An 18938-nucleotide genomic window follows, 5' to 3' on the forward strand; every position below is an offset into this window, starting at 1 on the left:
CATAATTTAATTGGTTGATATGAGTACAAAATGATGAAATTTGCTGTTGGATTGTGAACATTGGTTAGCTGTGAGTACAGTTATTGATGAATAATGATTGCTTGAGAATACTGGCTACTTGAGATCGCTGCATGACGAATAATTTGATGTATGTATATGAGTCATTTTGTGCAGTTATTCGTGTGTATCACAAAATAACGTTGGCAGGCCTGAGGAGTTCGTTATATTGCCTAGATGTAATCATGATATATGTTGGCAGGCCTGAGGAGTTCGTATATTGTCATTATATATTGGGGTAGAGCATTGACAGATCTGAGGACGTTGCTCTACTGATATATTACGAGTAGGTCATGGGGATTGGTACTGTTGGTTAGTGGTGCCTGTGTGGGCCACGATATGTTTTTGTGTGATGTTAGTCCTGTGTGGACCATATATTCCGTGATGATGTTAATCCTGTGTGGACCATGTATTCTATGATGATGTTAGTCCTGTGTGTTATGTGATGATATTAGTCTTGTGTGGACCGTGTATTTTGTGTAAATGAGAGTCCTGTGTGGACATGGTTCTCCTATGTGGATAGTTTGTGTGGAATGTGACCTGATATGATAAATGGTATGTTAATTTAATAATATGTATATTTATGACAAGGTAAAACTTTCTGTCAAGAGCTTGCTGAGAAAGGCGAGTGTCCTGATATTTTCAGTTTGGTACCAGAGCAGAGGGAAGTTACTTATATGTGCGAGTAACCTTCCCTATTCTTGGAGACTTTGCCTATATACATAGTCCGAGGGTTTATTGAGTAAGGTGAGTGCCCTGATATTAGTATTAGAATAGAGAAAAGCTACCTGTATGAGCGGGTAATCTTCCCTATTCTCGGGTATTATTATTATTAAAAATATTTATGAATGCGTGTATGATATTAGATGACAGTATTATTGTTAATGGTACGTTTTATCAGCTGCTGTGGTTAGTAAAACACAAATGAATATATGTTCTATATTAATTTAAACTCTCTGCCACACACTGCTATGATTTTTTCTTCTTTATTGAGATGTGTCTCATCTTAGTGGATGATCATATTTTCGGGTCCATCAGAAGATTGGGCTTAGGGCTCCGGCAAGGTAGCATTTTGGTAATTTTGGGGAGTTAGTAATAACAGATTATATATAATTTATGTTTTTGAAATACTAGTATGTAATATAAACAAATGGTGGTAATTGTTTATGGGATATACATAGATAGACTCTGGTATTTAATTAGAGGTTGTCTATCTTATTTCCGTTGCAGGATTGTGATGTTTGGTATCAGAAACAGATGATTGAAACACGTAACCTTTGGACCCCACTTGGCGGGTTCGAGGCGTTACAACGGCCTCCCCTGAATACGAACTGGACAGTTCCTGAGTACCTTTCTATACAACACTATAACCCCAGTCGACGCAGACATTGACAAATTGATATCTAACGACTGAGTTTCTACCCCACAAAATTTAATAAATTCCCGGGTGATAAATGAGTGAGTCACCTCTAAATCAAACAAGGCAGTAGTTTTATATGACAGTATTAAAACAGCACCTGTCACAACATCTCCTGCTGCTTCAGCGTCTCTTAGTGTCAAAGCGTAGACCCATACTGGGCGGTATTCCTCTACTGACCGCCTTGGGGTGCCTACTGACCTCGTCTATACAATCTAGGAGCAGGCACAATCGCTGGCGGTGCTCAACAATTTCTTGCTATGTGGCCAGGTCGATAGCATCGGTAATATATCACCTCTCTGACCCGACACTCTCCTGGGTGTCTCCTATAGCATTTGAGATAGGGAGAGGGCATCGGTCTGCCCTATACTACTCGATCTCCAATCCCCTATCTCTGACCACCTCTACTATCTTGCCTTCTCCACGGTCCCAGGCTGGACCCTACTTGAAAATTTGGAGGCACGGGCCTCTTCCTCTGACTCTATGCTGCAAAGCCTCTCTGTAGGCCACTCTCAATCACTGTAACTCTATCAACTATCTCTGAAAAAGTTTGGACTCAGAAGCCTACAACCTGCTCATATAATCCCTAACTCAGGCCCTCCTCAAACTTCCTCGCTTTTTTTCTTTATCTGGCACTAGGTATGGAACAAAGCGGGACAACTAGATGAATCTAGCGGCATACTGTAGCACCGTCATGTGTCCCTGTGCCAAATTCAAAAACTCTACTGCTTTTGCACTCCTATTAGTAGCAGGAAAGTACCGTTTAAAAAATATCTCCCTGAAACGACTCCTTGTCATCACTTTAGGTTCAGGCCTCTGTTCCTCTAACATTCTCGCTGATCTCCACTAGTGTTTAGCCTCTCCCATTAATTTAAAAGTAGCAAATAGGATCCTCTGCTCGTCAGTACATGGGAGGACTGCCAACGTCTCCTCAATCTCTTGGATCCACTCCTCAGCCCTAAATGGGCCAGCCCCTCTAGAAAAAGATGGGGGGTTCATACACGTGAACTGCTCAATCATGCAGCTCCGCTCCCCTGAATTCCTGGCCATCTCTGCCATCACCTTTCGGGTGACGCTGCATAACACTGCATCAGGATCTCTACCACCCACATTAGAAGACCCTGCCTCATCACCACCTGCTTTTGTATTACTGTTCCCAGGGTCCATCCTTGAAAAGGGAACAAAACAGTCTTAGAACCCTATCATCATAACACAATCTATATACACATACGACTATAAACCATAAAATATTCCTTTATACCATTCATCTTAATATCCCTATATTTCCTAATTTAAGATTTAGTCCTACCACTTAGAAACAAGGACTGAAGATAGTTTACTATGGTTTTCTTGAAGTCGTCACTCCAGGAAAATCATAAAAACAATCACGAAACTCCTGCCTCTAGGCTACAAGATAGAACCCTAAATTTCAATCTTATCTTCCACAATGACTGACTTATATCCCAGTTTACCCATACTTTCATCAAAATCCATTCCTATACTCTGGTATTATATTCCGCTCTTTACTAAAGTCTGTAGAACCTAACAACCTAAGCTCTGATACCAAATTGTGATGCCCTGATTTTTCATATAATTTTTTTTCCTCAAATAAATAATAAAATATTAAGCCCACGTCAAAAAACTTTGATACCATTTCAACACCACCCGACCCGAAGTGGGTACCGAGTAAACAATCTCCTATAAACAAGCCTAACAGCAAAAGTTAATATTTACAAATAATTCAGAATATACATAACCATAGTTCTGACGATCCACATATTTATATACATGACTAAACACATTTCCAAAATCAACTAAACACTCTAGGGGAAATCATGCATCCCTAATACAAAACACTTACCCTGACTATTAGGGTACTAGCTCCCCTCTATCTCGGAACTCTATCTCCTGGCCTGTCGCGGTTCCTTGAAATATTTAATTATTTGGGTGAGACACCTCTCAGTAAGACGGAATAAATTATTTACAGTGTGTGGCGCATGAGTTTAGTTATATCAAATTATACTCATTTAAGTAATTATATCATTTGATAAAATATAAAGATCAATATAGTTTCTATTATAAAGGATTTGATATCTTATCGAGACACTTTTGAGCCTCTTGGTTTGCCATTTGATGCTTATGTAGGTTCAACAACTCCTCAGCCTCCCACTTCTTAACCATATGAAACAAGTGGAGTCTTTCTTAGATGATGAGTTTTTGATGTCTCCTCATGGTGGTTTTCGTTGCTACTTGGTGCAGTGGAAAGGTCATCCCTAGTTGGGTGATACATGGCTTGTCAAGGATTATGTTCTTGACAATGCTTTTGACTTGTTGGAGTCATGTTTGCAAACCCACTCAAGTAGAGTTCCTTTCAGTAAGGGGGAGAATGATGGAGGACCATCTACATCCCTTAGGCTGCTCATTCGTCATACATATTTTAAGCATAGGTTTATGAAGATTTAGGAAACAGTGTATGGAGGACCTCTTTGTATTTTTTAATGTCTCCCTTTAGTATTTTGTAATCATGTGTTTAGCTTTTGAAAATTGGGTATCCATTCAGAAGATTGGCCCAAGACGACTAGATCATTGTACTCTCTCTCACCCACAAGCTTCCTCTTCTTCTTCTTTTCATTTTTACTTCTTCTTCTTCCTCCCCCATTTTTACTTCTTCTTCTTCCTCCCCCAACCCTATTCTGGTTCTTTCTTCATCTTGTTGTTACTGCTATTGCTGCTGCTTCTAATTCTCTCTCCATATCTAAATTCCCTCACTAGTCATACATCACATGGCTTCTAGTTTAGGGTGATGCATAAAATGTCCTAGTTACAATCATGTGGATAATGGATACTCCAATTCCATATTCTAATCTTGGCAATATACACTTGCAACTGAGCTCAGTTACTAATAGGATTAATTTCGAGCTCATCCTGATCGTAGAGTTTGAATGGATCCCTTTGTAGACAAATGACAATCCCAATGGTACATGGAAGGATTATCCTTTATTCACATTTTTCAATCCCATTGGCCATTCTTTGCAACTCCCACTGGACTTTTTCAATTCGTAATTTTCCCTTCCTTCCGGTCAAAAGATTTGAACCCATCTCCTATATTAAAGCAGAGAGGTGAGGCTGTTACAGTATGAGAGTCACTTGAACGAAGGGTTTTTTAATGGAGTCAAATAATAGATTTGAGGAAGTATTAACATAGGTATTAAACAATTCAAGACGACTCTCAAACTTTTTACTCAACTAGATTCAATTCAGGCTCCAGTTGAACCCACATTACTTCATAACTTCATGAATTGACTTCAAAGTTCTCAGAAGTACTCATGATCCTAGAAGTCCTTAATCAAGTCAAAAAATTCTATTAATTTCTTATTGCATAAGGACTATATTATCTATTTTAAAGGTATAATATAATTTCAAAACCAACCCAAGCATAATAAAATTAAACGTGAGTTTTATGAAGTAGAAGTTAAGTGGCATTGAATTTTAATAATTTTAAGAGCTAAATAAAGTAGAAGGTTGAATTCTCGCAGCTAAAAAATAAAGAGTTGAATATAAAGAACTGTCACTTGAACTCAATTTGGTTGCATCACCATTATGAAGACTAGGTTGAGGATTCGAACCATCAAGGTACCCTTGCTACGGCTAAATAAATATAGGAGTTCTCTGCCAACAGTTCGATTCCGGAAGTCGCCTCGAAACATAATTGATCACAACAAATGTAAATATACCAATAGTAATAATAATAAAAAGAAGCTTCCATTTCCTCGATCACCTAGCTAGCTATGAATCCAGATGAAGATAAATCAAAATTGATACATCAAGCGTCCCTTTTTATCTATTGCTCTTTAGAAGTTTAAAGTGTTTCTAATAAAATACACAGAGAAACCTAGTTACTGATATTTAGAAACAAGAAAGAACAGAGGAATCTACAATACATAATTACAGGTAGCCAAAAGGCACACTCCAACCTAACCAGTTCAGGTCAGCTCACAGATACAACTGCTGATATTTTTGCTTCCATGCTTCTTCCTTCAAAGCCTACTCAAGACTGAAAAAAAGAAACCCTCTTTTTTTTTTTTTTTTAATCTTCTGATGTGTTTCGTTATTCTTATGTACTAACGAGATCACCTCCGACGACGTTTTGTATCCACCTGAAATGACGTGACCCCATCAAGCACGGATGTTTTAAATTATACATAGTAAAAGAAGTTGCATGTTTCCTGTAATTGCACGAAATTTACAATATAAACTGATAGAAAAATCTTATAAATAGCACACAAACATCTGAAAGTTGGCTCACTTGACAAACTGGACCGTTGTTTCTTTTCCCTCTTTTTCATGAAATAGTATTGAAATTTAGACAGGTAAGAAATATAATCCAGACGAAAGTGTCTTTTTTTTTTTCAAATTTTTTGTTAGACAGGAATTTAATCCAGGAGACAAGTATGTTTTCGAATTGTAGAAGCACATTTTCCATGTGAAACCATTAATTTTTGGAAAGTAGGCCTGAACATGGTTTACTCCTTCCTCTTTCCTGCTCCCAGCAGGCATACAATAGGAAGCTTAATAAGCACCTATGACCTATGACTATCAAATTCTCCAATCTACCATATAACCTTTATTCATTCTACTCTCTTCATCATCTTAGTTTTGAAACTCAGATGGGACAAGCCAGTTTGACCAGTTAGACCGGAACCTGCCATTTCAACGGTCTAGGTGATGGTTCAAACCTAGAGAAATCGGATGAACTGCAGTCAACCAGACTAGACTCGGGCAACTAGCCTCACCCGGATTGACCCAGTGAGCCAGAGGGGTTGACCACGAAAAATTAACGGTGATTTTGTCCTACAGTGAATTGAACACAGGACCTGACAATAGAGAGTGAGAGGATTGCCAACGTGCCAACCTGACTTCTCTGATCATTAGTTGAATAAAAAATGAGTATATATATATATATACACACACGTATATGTTATCTTACTACACTTCCCTGTATACACATACATTTAAAGATAAACAACAACAACAAAAAAACCAAACCTTAAGTCTCACTAGGTGGGGTCGGCTATATAAATTTTTTCTGCCAATTTATACAATCATGTACCATTTCTTTTGACAGATTCAGGGATATTAAATCCTTACTATCTCCTCCCAAGTTATTTTAGATGCACTATGTGACCTACGTTGCAAGTGTCCATACTATCTAAGTTATCTCTACCTTATCTTATCTTTTATAGGAGCTACACCTAAATTACTACGAATATATTTATTCCTTAATTTATCTTTTAATGTTATACCACTCATCCATCTAAGCATTCTCATCTCGGCAACTTTTACTTTTTGGACATTATGTTTCTTCGTCGCCCAACATTCCGATCCATATAGCATAGGTGGTTTTATAACAGTCCTATAAAACTTCCCTTTCAATTTTAAGGGTATTTTACAATCACAAAGCACACTTGAAGCACTTCTCCATTTCACCCAACTTGCTTTAACTCTATACATTACATCATCTTCAATTTTTCCTTCAGCTTGCATAATAGATCCAAGGTATCGAAATCTACAAGTGCTATTTATTTCATCATCATCAAATTTAACTTTGTCTCTAACATTCCTCCTATCATTACTAAAATTACATTTCATATATTCTATCTTATTTCTACTTATCCTAAAGCCTCTAGATTCCAAAGCTTCTCTGCATAATTCTAACTCAGCCTCTACTACGTTCCTAGTTTCGTCAATTAATACAATATCATCTGCAAATAACATACACCATGGAACCTCCTTATGAATACTCTTAGTCAATTAGTCCATCACTAAAGCAAAAATATAAGGACTCAAAGCAGATTCTTGATGTACACTTATGGTGATCGAAAATTCTCTAGTTTCTCCATTTATAGTCCTTACACTAGTCATTATTCCATCATACATATCCTTAATGACATCAGTATGCCTACTACATACACCTTTTTTTTTTTTCCTAAAACCCACCATAGAACTTCCTTAGGTATCCTATCATATGCTTTCTCAAGATCAATAAATATCATATGCAAGTTCCTCTTCTTTTCCCTAAACTTTTCCATTACTCTTCTTAAAAGATAAATAGCTTTTGTGGTAGATCTTTCAAGCATAAAACCAAATTGATTTTTTGAGACCTTCATTTTTAACCTTAATCTTTGTTCAACTGCTCTTTCTTATAGTTTCATTGTATGACTCATAATTTTAATTCCACAATAGTTTTTACAATTTTGAATATCTCTTTTATTTTTGTATATAGGTATTAAAGTGCTTTTCCTCCATTCATCTAGCATTTTCTTAGTTTTTATAATTGTATTAAATAAATTAGTTAACCATATAATTCCGTTATCACCTAAGCATTTCCAAACTTCAATTGGGATGTTATCTGTTCACATAACTTTCCACTTTTTCATTTTTTTTAGTGCAAACTTAACTTCATTAACTCTAATTTTGCGAATAAAATTGTCTTTTCCTCATTCGACAATTTCAAGTTTAAACCTTCTATTTGGTTTTCATTAAACAACTTACTAAAGTAACTTTGCCATCTTTCTTTAATGTCTTCGTCCTTAACCAAGACAATATCATCCTCACTTTTTATACATTTTACATTTCCTAAGTCCTTACTCTTCCTTTTTCTAGCTTTAGCAAGTTTAAATATATCTATTTCCATTTGTTTTATACCTACTATCATACAAACTATTAAATGATCTATATTCAGCTTCACTAACAGCCATTTTTTCATCTTTTCTTGCCTCCTTATACTTTTCAAAGTTATCATTGTTTCTACATTTTTGTCATGTTTAATACTAAACTCTTTTTGTCTTTATGATTTTTTGTACATCTTTATCCCACCACCAACTTTCTTTGCTATTCAAGAATCTTTCCTTTGATTCACCTAATATCTATTTTGCTATCATTTTGATAGAGCTAGCTAATCTACTCCAAAGAGTATTTGTATCTATCCCATCCTCTATAGTCCAATCCCCATCTTTGATCATTTTATCTTTAAATTTTATTATATTTTCTACTTTTAGATTCCACCATCTAGTTCTCTTACATTGGTTTATTTTATCCTTTTTCTTACATTTTTTAATACATATATCTAACACTAAGACTCTATGTTATGTGGTTAGGCTTTCACCTGGAATAACTTTACAATCCTTGCATGATAAACGATCTACCCTCCTAGTTAAAAAAAAAAAAAAACTATTTGACTTCTATTTTGTCCACTTTTAAAGGTTATTAAGTGTTCTTCTCTCATCTTAAAGCAAGTATTCATTATACTAAAATCATATGACAGCAAAGTTTAAGATCATCTCCCCAGACTCATTTTTGTCTCCATGTCCATATCCTTTTCGTATCCTCTCATAATTTTTATTATCCCTTCCAACGTATCCATTTAGATCTCCTCTTATAAATATTTTCTCAGCCCCTGTTTGCCTTATATATTACTATCCATATCGTCCCAAAATTATCTCTTAAGATTTTCTGCTAAGCCGACTTGAGGAATATAAGCACTAATGATATTTATTATCTTTTGTCCTAATACCATCTTGATTTTTATAATTCTATCCCCTACTCTAGTTACATCCACAAAGCTATCTTTTAAGTTGTTATCTATAACAATGTCTATTCCATTCTAATGTTTTTTCTTTTACAGTGTATCAAAGTTTAAATCCTGATTTATCAATTTCTCTAGCTTTCTCCCCCACCCACTTAGCTTCTTGAAGGCAAATTATATTAATTCTTCTGATCATTGTATTCTAGCTTCTAATAATAATTATCTTGATCATAATTTTCATCATTATACATGCACACATAATATCACCACTTTGATCACCAGTTTTACATACCGGTCCAAACAGTTCGACTAATGCGGTGCCTTTACTGAGTTGGTAACTAGTCTGGGTTTTAAAATGCTCATCATCAAGAAATTAGCAATCAGGCATAGAAAATGGTATGCAGTCTTGGTTATAAGAAGTATGATTCATCACATTGAGGTCCACTAAAACAAGATTTTAATAAGTTTTTGTCCTAATTCCATCCATGTCCTTCAATCATCCTCTCAGCCTTCACCACCTTAAACTAGTCTCAACAGACACATACTTTTAGTTTTTAGTAACATTAGTGATTAAAAACACAATTAAGAACCCTAAATGAGAGCTCCTTAACTTACGAAACATGCTCAGCCACCAGACTACATGATTAGAATTTATAGTCAGATAATCCAAAATGTTAACATACAAGCCACTTTTTTCTCAGAATATCAGGGTATAAAATCTTACTAGTGTCTTGTAGCCAAAAGCATATATCAACATTTTCCAGAGTTAAGCACATTTTTAATCTCCACTTTCTTAGTTCATTTCTTCTAGCCACACCCTTATGTTGGTTGAATATTTGTGAATGTGTTACCTTTTAATCATTATAGTGAGCTTCCCACTCTCCTCCCCCACCTCCAAAGGTGTCAAAGGCGCAAGCATGCACGAGAAGTGCAAATACAATATCTCTAAAATTTTGGCTTGTTAACTTACCAAAAAAGGTACTAAGGATCATTAAAAAGGAAAACAGGGACTTAATCATAAGTTTAGCTTATGAATTGCTCTTTAAAAAGGACCAAGGGAAAAATTAAATGTAAAGTTAAATGGCACAAAACACAAATATGAAACTAGGACAAAAGTAAGCCTACAATTTATACTACTACACTAAGAGAATGGAAATTCACATTCTGTGCCACTTCTACTTAAAAAATTTTGGGGTTGTAATGCATGTATAAAATTAAATTAAATGGGGGAGGGGGTTCAAAATGATCATTCAACAATTTACGAAAAATTAGATATCAATGACTGCATGAAAGTATGAAAACTATGTACAATTCAATGTTATGAAAAAAAAAATCACAAAGAAATTATCAGACATTTGTGACAAAACAAAGTTAAATACAAATTGTTAGTGTATTGAACTTCTGTTTTTCTTTTTTTCTTTTTAGAAAAATCTCCATTAACATTAAACATATAAGAACAACAACAGGCCTTAGGTCCCACTATGTGGGGTTGGCTACATGAAACTTCCGCCAATTCACCCCATCGAGGGCATTTTCCTTCGCTAGCTTAAGAGCCATTAAGTCCTTACTATCTCATTCTAAGCAATTTTATGTCTAACCTTACCCTTTTTAATACCAGAAACAATAACTTACTCCTTAGCACAGGTGTATTATTTGACCTGCATTTCAAATGCTTAAACCATCTAAGCCGTCTCTCCCTTATTTTGTCTTTGAGTGGTGCTATGCTTAGTTTATTATGAATATGTTCATTCTTAATTTATCTTTCAATGTTATACTATTCATCCACCTTAGCATTCACATCTCGACAACTTTTGTACTTTTTTTTTTATACATGCTGTTTCTTAGTTGCCCAACATTATGATCCATAGAGCAAAGCTGGCTTTATAGCCATTTTACACAACGTTCTTTTTAATTTTAAAGATATTCTATGATCACACAGTACGCCAGCAGCACTCCTTCATTTTATCCAACCTGTTTTAACCCTGTGTGACATTCTCTTTAATTTCACCTTTCGCTTGCATGATAGATCCAAGATATCATTATCTACTAGTGCTATCAATTTCTTGATTATCAAGTTTAATATTATCCCCCATACTCCTTGTGTTGTGAAATTACATTTCTTATTTTTTGTTTTCTTTCTTCGTTTCTAAAAACCTCCAGGCTCTAAAGCGGTTATACCAAAGTTAAAACTTAAATTCCATTCCATGCCTACTTTCATCAATCAAGACGATGTCAATTGCAAACAACATAAACTGAAGGGTCACGTTTTGGATATTCCCAGTGAGTTCATCAATCAGTAAAGCAAAAAGATAAGGGCTATAAGTAGACCTTGATGTACACCTACTGTGATTGAAAATTCTCTAAATTCTCCTCCTACAACCCAAATGCTAGTTGTTACTGTCGTTACTCTATAATACATATCCTCAATGAAGAATATATATTCAACTACAATAACCAACATAGCTAGTAGCAGCATCCATCATATTCATGCAATGTGTCGATATCTGACATATTTTCATGGCAATAGGGATCACTCTTCAGCATCGCAATAGAAGCATACTTGTGAGGGGACGAGACTGTAAGTTGTATCTTACCACACTAATTCAAATACCACGTCTAAAATGCATGAGAACACTTACAAATCCATCCAGTGGTCCAAGATTAATCAACGGGCAACTCTTACCCCAACTAGAAGCGTTATTGAAGAATCATCTCCCGATTGTCAAGGGGTTGTGTTTGCTTTCTAGAAGTACTCCAGGTTGCTCTTACCCCCATGATACAATCCTCCAGCATGTTCCATAGGCTGAAGCCCTCCACAAGGTACCACACTACCCTCCCTAAGATAGCCATATAAAGATCCTGTGGTCCTCAGTAGCCCAATCATTACAAGACGACACCAAAGGGATGGTAATCTAAGGGGCTAGCAGATGCACAACAAAACATTTTGCTTGACAGTGACAAGAGACATAATATCCCACAGTGTCGTCCATGAGGCTCCCAATTCATTAGAAGCCCCAAGCACGCTTGCCAAAAGCCCACCATTATGCTCTCTTTAGGATGCTCATTTATTGCTCACATCACATTGGGATTGGTACTTTAGTAGTAGGTCGATCAGGGGGTGTTTCCTTTATATAGTCATCCTCAATCAAGTAGGATACACAGATGAAATGTCAAGATGTCTAAAGATCATACTACACTTACAAGAACGCCGTTCAAATATACATATAAGATGCCACTAGTCCATATTGACATCCAAGGTACATTTAAGACACCTACAGGGTCCTTTGGCCAAACAATTTTGACGCCCTTTGGAGACCATAATCCAATGTCCTTTACAAAGGTTAAGTCAAGGCCTTCTAGCCACAACAAATGTCCGTCCTTCAATTCCTCAAAGTTTTGGTCTCACAATCATATTCCCATACTAATCCAAACCATCAGGTCCAAAGGTTCCCCACAAGGTCCTAAAGGAGTCTAAAAAACAATATTATCAGCCCTATGCCAAGCTCTAAGCCCCTCCTGTATGACTCTATACTAATGAAAACATCCTTGAAAAATCCGTTCACAATGGTCTAAAATCTAAATCCAAGAATTTCACCTCAAACTATGGAATACAAATGCTTTAGATTAATGAAACATTCTCAGAAAATACTTTCGCACTTCTTCCTTCTCCACAACCTGAGAATTTTGCCTTTGACTATGATGTAGGAATGCTACGATATCTTCATTGATCACATCTCAACATGAATGCCAACAAAATGAGACACATCCTACAGCATTATTTCATATATATTCCCATAGCTAGGATGCAAGATAGTCTCGAGCATCCAAATTTCCTCAAAGTAACAATAATGAAGGCATAGCTCAACCAATTTCCCATGATCAACACCTCCTATTTATTATGGATAGACTTGTTTTCATTTCTTCTTTTCAGGCACATTCTTGGAGGTTTTTAGTGGATTTTTGTTCACTAGCTTCCAAAGAGATTTTTTTTTGGGGAGGCGGGGGGGGGGGGGGGGGGGGGAGAGGGGGCTGTTTTATTGTAATTGCTTGTCTGCTTGTTTTTAGGAGGGTGTCTTATTCCCCCAATATTGGTAATTATCACTTTTTTGTTATTAATGACATCCTTTTTAAATAAAGTGTAACACTTATAAAGATAAAATAATGACCACTACGCACCCAAGTGCATCATCCCCACTTGATGTCATTCTTTGACTTTCAATTCTAGAGTAGATGCCAATAATGTTAATTCGATTTCACCCCATAAAGGAGTTAACCCGATAGCTTTCCATGGGCATAAATATATTTTGCCCTGGTTTGTTGAGATATCACAATAGAAGCACGCTTGAGGCGACAAGACACCACAAAGTGCAGTCAAGTGATATTCATCCAAATGCATGAGAACATTCATGGATTTATTTAGGGGCCTAGAATTAGTGATAGGCAACTCTTATCACAACTAGAGCAGTCATTGAAGAACCACACGCCAAACGGTCAAGTAGTCATGCTTGCTTCATACAAGTGCTACGGGTTGCTCTTGTCCCTACACCACAATCCTTGCATAAGCATATCTAAACTTCCGTAGGTTGAAGCCCTTCATAGACAGTGACACGCTACACTACTTGAGAAAGGTATACAAAGATCCTATGGTACCTCAATAGCTCAATTGGTACAAGATGACAGTATTGCCACCACATGGAGGTAATTTGAGGGATCCAAAATATGCAAATCTCAACCTCCTACATGAGTGTGAAATACCACCCAATATCCCATAATGTCATCTATAGGGCTCCCAATCCCTCATGGAAGCTCCAAGCACCCCTTAAGAATGCCAAGAGCAGTTCTATTAAATCCGTTCCCACCTAACCAACTAGACCGAAATTGGTGACCTGGACCAAAAGCCAGGCCACATATCTTCTTAGGCTGGAAATGTGAGAGGCCAAGATAGACACTGTCAAACCTGTGCAAGTTTAGTTAAACCCAGCAACCCATAATTTAGGTCCTTTTTGCTTTCTCAATCTTCACTCAATAATTTTAATCCTTTACAATTGTAAATCAAAATGAAAACCTAGCCCTAGCCCTAGCCCTAGCCCTAGCTCGGTACCTTATTTGGCTTTCCTCTTCCCTCTTTGGCCCTTCTCCATGTCCATTCAAGAGTGAAGCTATGAAGCTGTGCTTTTGTGAAGGATTTCAAGAGTTCAAGGATTGTGAAGCATCATATGCAGCTCTGAATCAATACCAGTTGATGTAATAATACCTATGGTTCATGGGCATCAACAATGTGCGGAAAAGAAGAGAATGCATTGTGTGTGTGTGCGTGTGAGAGAGAGAGAGAGAGAGAGAGAGAGAGTCAGTCACCGTCATTTTCTGCATTTTTTGTTTGGCTGAGAGCCAGTGCATAATGTGCGAAATTTGCTGAGCTAGAAGTTTCTAGCTCTATTCATGATTCGTTTTCTACTTTAGATTATCAATGTAAAAAATGCATTGAATGAAATGACAGATGAGTCCTTTTGATTACATAGCTACTGTAACTCATTAAATTCCGAAGAGTTGCTTGATTTGAATGTTTTTCTTATTAAGGTGCACACCGTACACTGAATTAAAATAAATAATTTTGTCAATCATTTACATTAAAATAAATGTTTACAACACATAATTTTATTTTGAAGTGTAATTTATTTCCGAAAGAATTTTTAAAATATCCTAAATTTTTTTATCTAATCTTATTGACCCACTGGTTGAAGCAGTGACCCAGTACCTCCACTAGATCAATAGCGAGGCAAGGTTTAATACCATTGGCTAAGAGCCTGCCCCCAGACTCTCCTAAGGCTAGGGGCGCTCACTTAGCACCTGCCATGACACTTAAGATGGTAGAAAGCTCTCATGCTCCCTCATATAGAGCTTTCTATGCCTCCTCACCCTAGCAAGAGGAAACATCAAGATGTTCAAGGAGTTACTCCACTTATTTACAAGAATGCCTGGATATATGTATGAAGATGCCACTAGGCCATGCTCATGTCAAGGTATGTCTAAGACACCTTCAATGCTGAATCCACAGTTCATCCACTAGGCCATGCTCATGTTTGTGTTATGCAACAATGACCTATAATGGAAAATAAATATTGCTAATCTGTTAAATGATTTCAGAAAGTGGGAATACCTTTGTATCTGAATGCCTGGAAGCATTGTGAGAACTTGGTAACTTCTTTTGATCTTGAGAGGAGCAAGTTTCACAGAAAAAATGATCAAGTCTTTTAGCTTCCTCTGGAGTCATGTCTATACAAATAGGATGAAACCTGAATCAAAAATAGAATGTCCAAAATATCATGAGTTCAAATTGGCATAATTCAAAACTTAAATGCTCAGAGCTCGCTTGGTTGCAATCCAAAATAGGATCACCACTATTTATTGCATGTCATCAAAAATTCAAAATTATGACGATGAACAAGTCCATTTATCCATGTTTGGGTTTGAGTAAGCATGCTTGTACCTTCACACATACTGAAATCACATAAAAGCTATGCAATTTATACATAAAGATGCATAAATCATGAAGTATTCAGTCTGCATTGGATGGGGTAATGGTCAATGATGTGAACTCTGCAAAGTTTCTTGCTTGCCAATTATGACAACTGACAAGTATTTTTTTATGCATGAACAGAGGCAGAATGTGGAATTACCAAGTCTGAAAGGGACCTCTGGACCTCTTGGGGAAAGAATAATGTAAAGGAATATGTAGCGTATAGCGGGAAAACCCAAAGCATGGTAGCATGCATACTATTTAACAACATGCATCTCGTACACAAAACAAGGAGAGAAAAAATAGTAAATAAAAAAAGGAGGGCTAGTGTTTAAGATTATTTTTCTTCTTCATTTTTCATTCTATGTTCTCAATAAATTTTTATTAATATTTTGTCTTCTCAACATTAATTGTCTACAGTTCTATAATCAACCTGCCAGGAATTTATGAGCTTTCTTGAAAAACCTACCTCACTTAGACAAGTGAGAATGACAAACACTTTCTCATATTGAAAGAATTTCATTACAGGAGTTACAAGGGGGAAAAAAATCATTTCATTTTTTTTAATCTCCGCACATTCCATTAGTCTCGATGAGAATTGCTGATAAATATTTCCAAATTTGATGCTTTGTGTATACATGTTGAAGATCTTAACATATGATCATCCACAAATTTTCTATTTTGCAAATAAACGACGAGTAAAGCAGAAAGAGAATAAATAAATTGACAAAGTTGTTTGTAACCTTACAAGTCTAAGTCACATACCAATCAGTGCAACCTTCACACTGAACCATTAGGTCATCGGGGTTGTAAGGCATCTCACACTTGCAATACCTGCCACATAAAATCAGTCAACCAAACAATCAAATAAAAGGAATAAATACATATTGCAATGAATAAACCCAGCGCCCCATACTGCAAAAAAATGAACTGCTTTCCACACAGCAAGGAGAGGGGCCGGAGAAGATACCAGTCCATTTGGCATGCCTTAACCATAAAGTCACAAAGTTAGAGAGGCCAAAATGATCATTAAGGTCCTTAACATAGGGCAGAGTTTTATTTAAGGACTACAACCATGCGTTTATCCCATTAAAGACTCCCAATCAAGAAAATTCTTTAATACGTTAAAACTGCCTTGTGTTAGAAGTGGGCCAAAATCTTAGGCACCCTACACTTTTTGACAAGTATTACATTATGATGACAGCTCACCTAAAAGGAAAAACACTGCTGCAAAGTTTAGGGCCTGAAACATCATTTAACCATGAAGTTCAAGGGCCTAGAAGGAGCTCAAGAGGGGACATCTAACTCACTTCTATTACAAGGTAAAGGTAGTTATCAGTATCACAAGATTTGTTGCTTGAAATACAAAATCTCATTCAATAGGGAAAACATATAGCCATGGTCCCAAAATAGGATTTGGCCTAGAGGTATTTAAGGATCATTTTAACCAAAATAAAAAACATTAGCCACCTCAAAAGCACGCAGATGGTTCCAATTATTCAAGAAATAGCATTAATCTAATATTTAGGTTACATTCGGTGCAGAGTAGAATAACTACTGTATAAGAACATAATATTTTAAAAGAAAAAAGGAGTTGCTATGACACAAGTTAGGCAAATTTAGGTATTATTCCAATCACCATGAATAGCTTAAAAATATAGACATTCCCATTGTAAAATTTGGAACTAGTTATTTCTAATTTATTCCATGTTTAGTTGGAATAGCACAAACCTTACTGTGGCCGTTTGCTTGAGAATAGCTAGAATTTATTTTGTAAAATATTATACTCCTATACAATAGTTATTTCATTTCACAAACCAATTCAAGGTAACATAAATATTAGGTTAATTCTGTGATTTAGAAAAATAAAAGGGCAAACAGGGAAAAAATATCAGCATTATTCATATTCAACCAAAAAAGATGAGGTAAATAACACAATTTAACACTGGACTAACAAAATTATGTGAGATGAACAAATAAAAACAATAAATAATGCTCATTGAACTTCAACTTCTGCAACGACTTGATTGCAACTAAAAGCACAGTAATAAGAAAATTAAGAGGCGAAGGATGACAATTCTCGCGTTCAATCCTGAGACGCAACTTCCCTAATTTAGTCAATAAACAGACTAAATTATTTCAACACGAGCAAAAGATCCACACATCAAGAGAAAATGGAACGATATTTCCGTACATAACGACTCTACGAAATAAATCCACAATAAGACACAAGTTTTGAAATAAACGCCAAAATTTTCACTTAATGACAAAGAATCATAGCAATCGAAGTGCAAATTAAATCGATATATTGAAAACCAATAAATTACACGTACACGGCGACTCTATCTGGATTGAACGCTCCGGTGGACGAATTATACTCAAAACGGCAGAAGAAGTCGTCGTTCCCAACAGCATCAAGCTTCGTATAACTCTTGAAGGTGTGCACCGTACACTTGCCTTCGATCGTGTCGGCACTCTGCATATCATAGTGATCGGACAGGAATACCTCTTTGGAGCCATGGAACTGCCGGCGGCCGCCAATTGATTCCTCCGGCCGATAGTACCACCGGACGTGGACCCTCACGTTGCCGCCTCTGCTGTCAGACTCGATCCTCTCCACCTTCGCGACGTAGGACGGCTTCCCTGAGTCGGACGGCCTCATGAGAACGCAGTCGCCGGCTGCCAGCCAACGGAGCGGCGTGCGTTAGGCGCAAAGCACGGAAATTTTTTCGGAGAAAAGATAAAGCGTTTTTTTCCGAGAAACAAGGAATTTTCCGAGAAAAGAAAATTGAAGCTTAAAGCTGAAGCTTACCTCTGATGGTTTTGTTGAGGGATTTGATGGTGAAGGAGTCTAGGGTTCGTCTGGGAGCCCGGGCTTTGGCCATGGACTGAAGGAACGGCCACAGAACAAAGTCATGCACAGGACGGTACAGAGATTGGGAGAGACGGAGAAGAAAAATAGAGAACAGAGTCAAGGAGCCTCTTTGTTTTTCTCTCTTTATTTTTATTTTTTTCGGTTTTAAAACATGTTTATTTTAATCTCTGCTTTTTCCATGGTAATCCAATTTCTTGCAAGTCAAGATTTGGTGCATCGCAGTTTATGGTTTCGTGGGGACCTCTTGAGTTTAATCAGCGTCGACTGTGCGCACATCCTGGGTAAATAAGGAAGGGTTTATTAGTTGTGCAAAATAATTTTAATTTTTTAATTTAATTTTTTAAATATGATAAATATATTAATTAGTTTTTTATTTTTATGATGTATAAAATAAATAATAAATAATAAATAAATTGTGTTTATTTATTTGTGAAAATAATTATAAAAATGTCATTTTATTTCTTAAATTTTTAAATTTACATATAAA

At 36.4% G+C, this 18938-nt stretch overlaps 1 protein-coding gene across 1 annotated transcript; it reads right to left on the reverse strand.

Annotated features, from left to right (window-relative positions):
• Positions 1-5289: 5289 nt before the first annotated feature.
• Positions 5290-18723, reverse strand: LOC131156468 (chromatin remodeling protein SHL-like). The gene is made up of 5 exons (XM_058110173.1): positions 18389-18723; positions 17910-18255; positions 16342-16410; positions 15217-15352; positions 5290-5631 (listed from the first exon to the last, which is right to left on the reverse strand). Exons 1-5 carry the CDS (start codon positions 18459-18461, stop codon positions 5605-5607), a joined length of 651 nt encoding a protein of 216 aa, XP_057966156.1. The 5' UTR covers positions 18462-18723; the 3' UTR covers positions 5290-5604.
• Positions 18724-18938: the final 215 nt, after the last annotated feature.

This window comes from Malania oleifera, chromosome 5 (genome assembly GCF_029873635.1).
Source record: "Malania oleifera isolate guangnan ecotype guangnan chromosome 5, ASM2987363v1, whole genome shotgun sequence".
Taxonomy (NCBI): domain Eukaryota; kingdom Viridiplantae; phylum Streptophyta; class Magnoliopsida; order Santalales; family Ximeniaceae; genus Malania; species Malania oleifera.

Bases quoted from the DNA above. Each gene is read 5' to 3' on its own strand.
- LOC131156468 (XM_058110173.1), bottom strand. From the start codon at position 18,461: ATGGCCAAAGCCCGGGCTCCCAGACGAACCCTAGACTCCTTCACCATC. The intron at 18,256-18,388 runs GTAAGCTTCAGC...GTTGGCTGGCAG, and splicing joins CCTCAACAAAACCATCAGAG to CCGGCGACTGCGTTCTCATG. The intron at 15,353-16,341 runs GTATGTGACTTA...TTTTTGATTCAG, and splicing joins TGTGAAGGTTGCACTGATTG to GTTTCATCCTATTTGTATAG.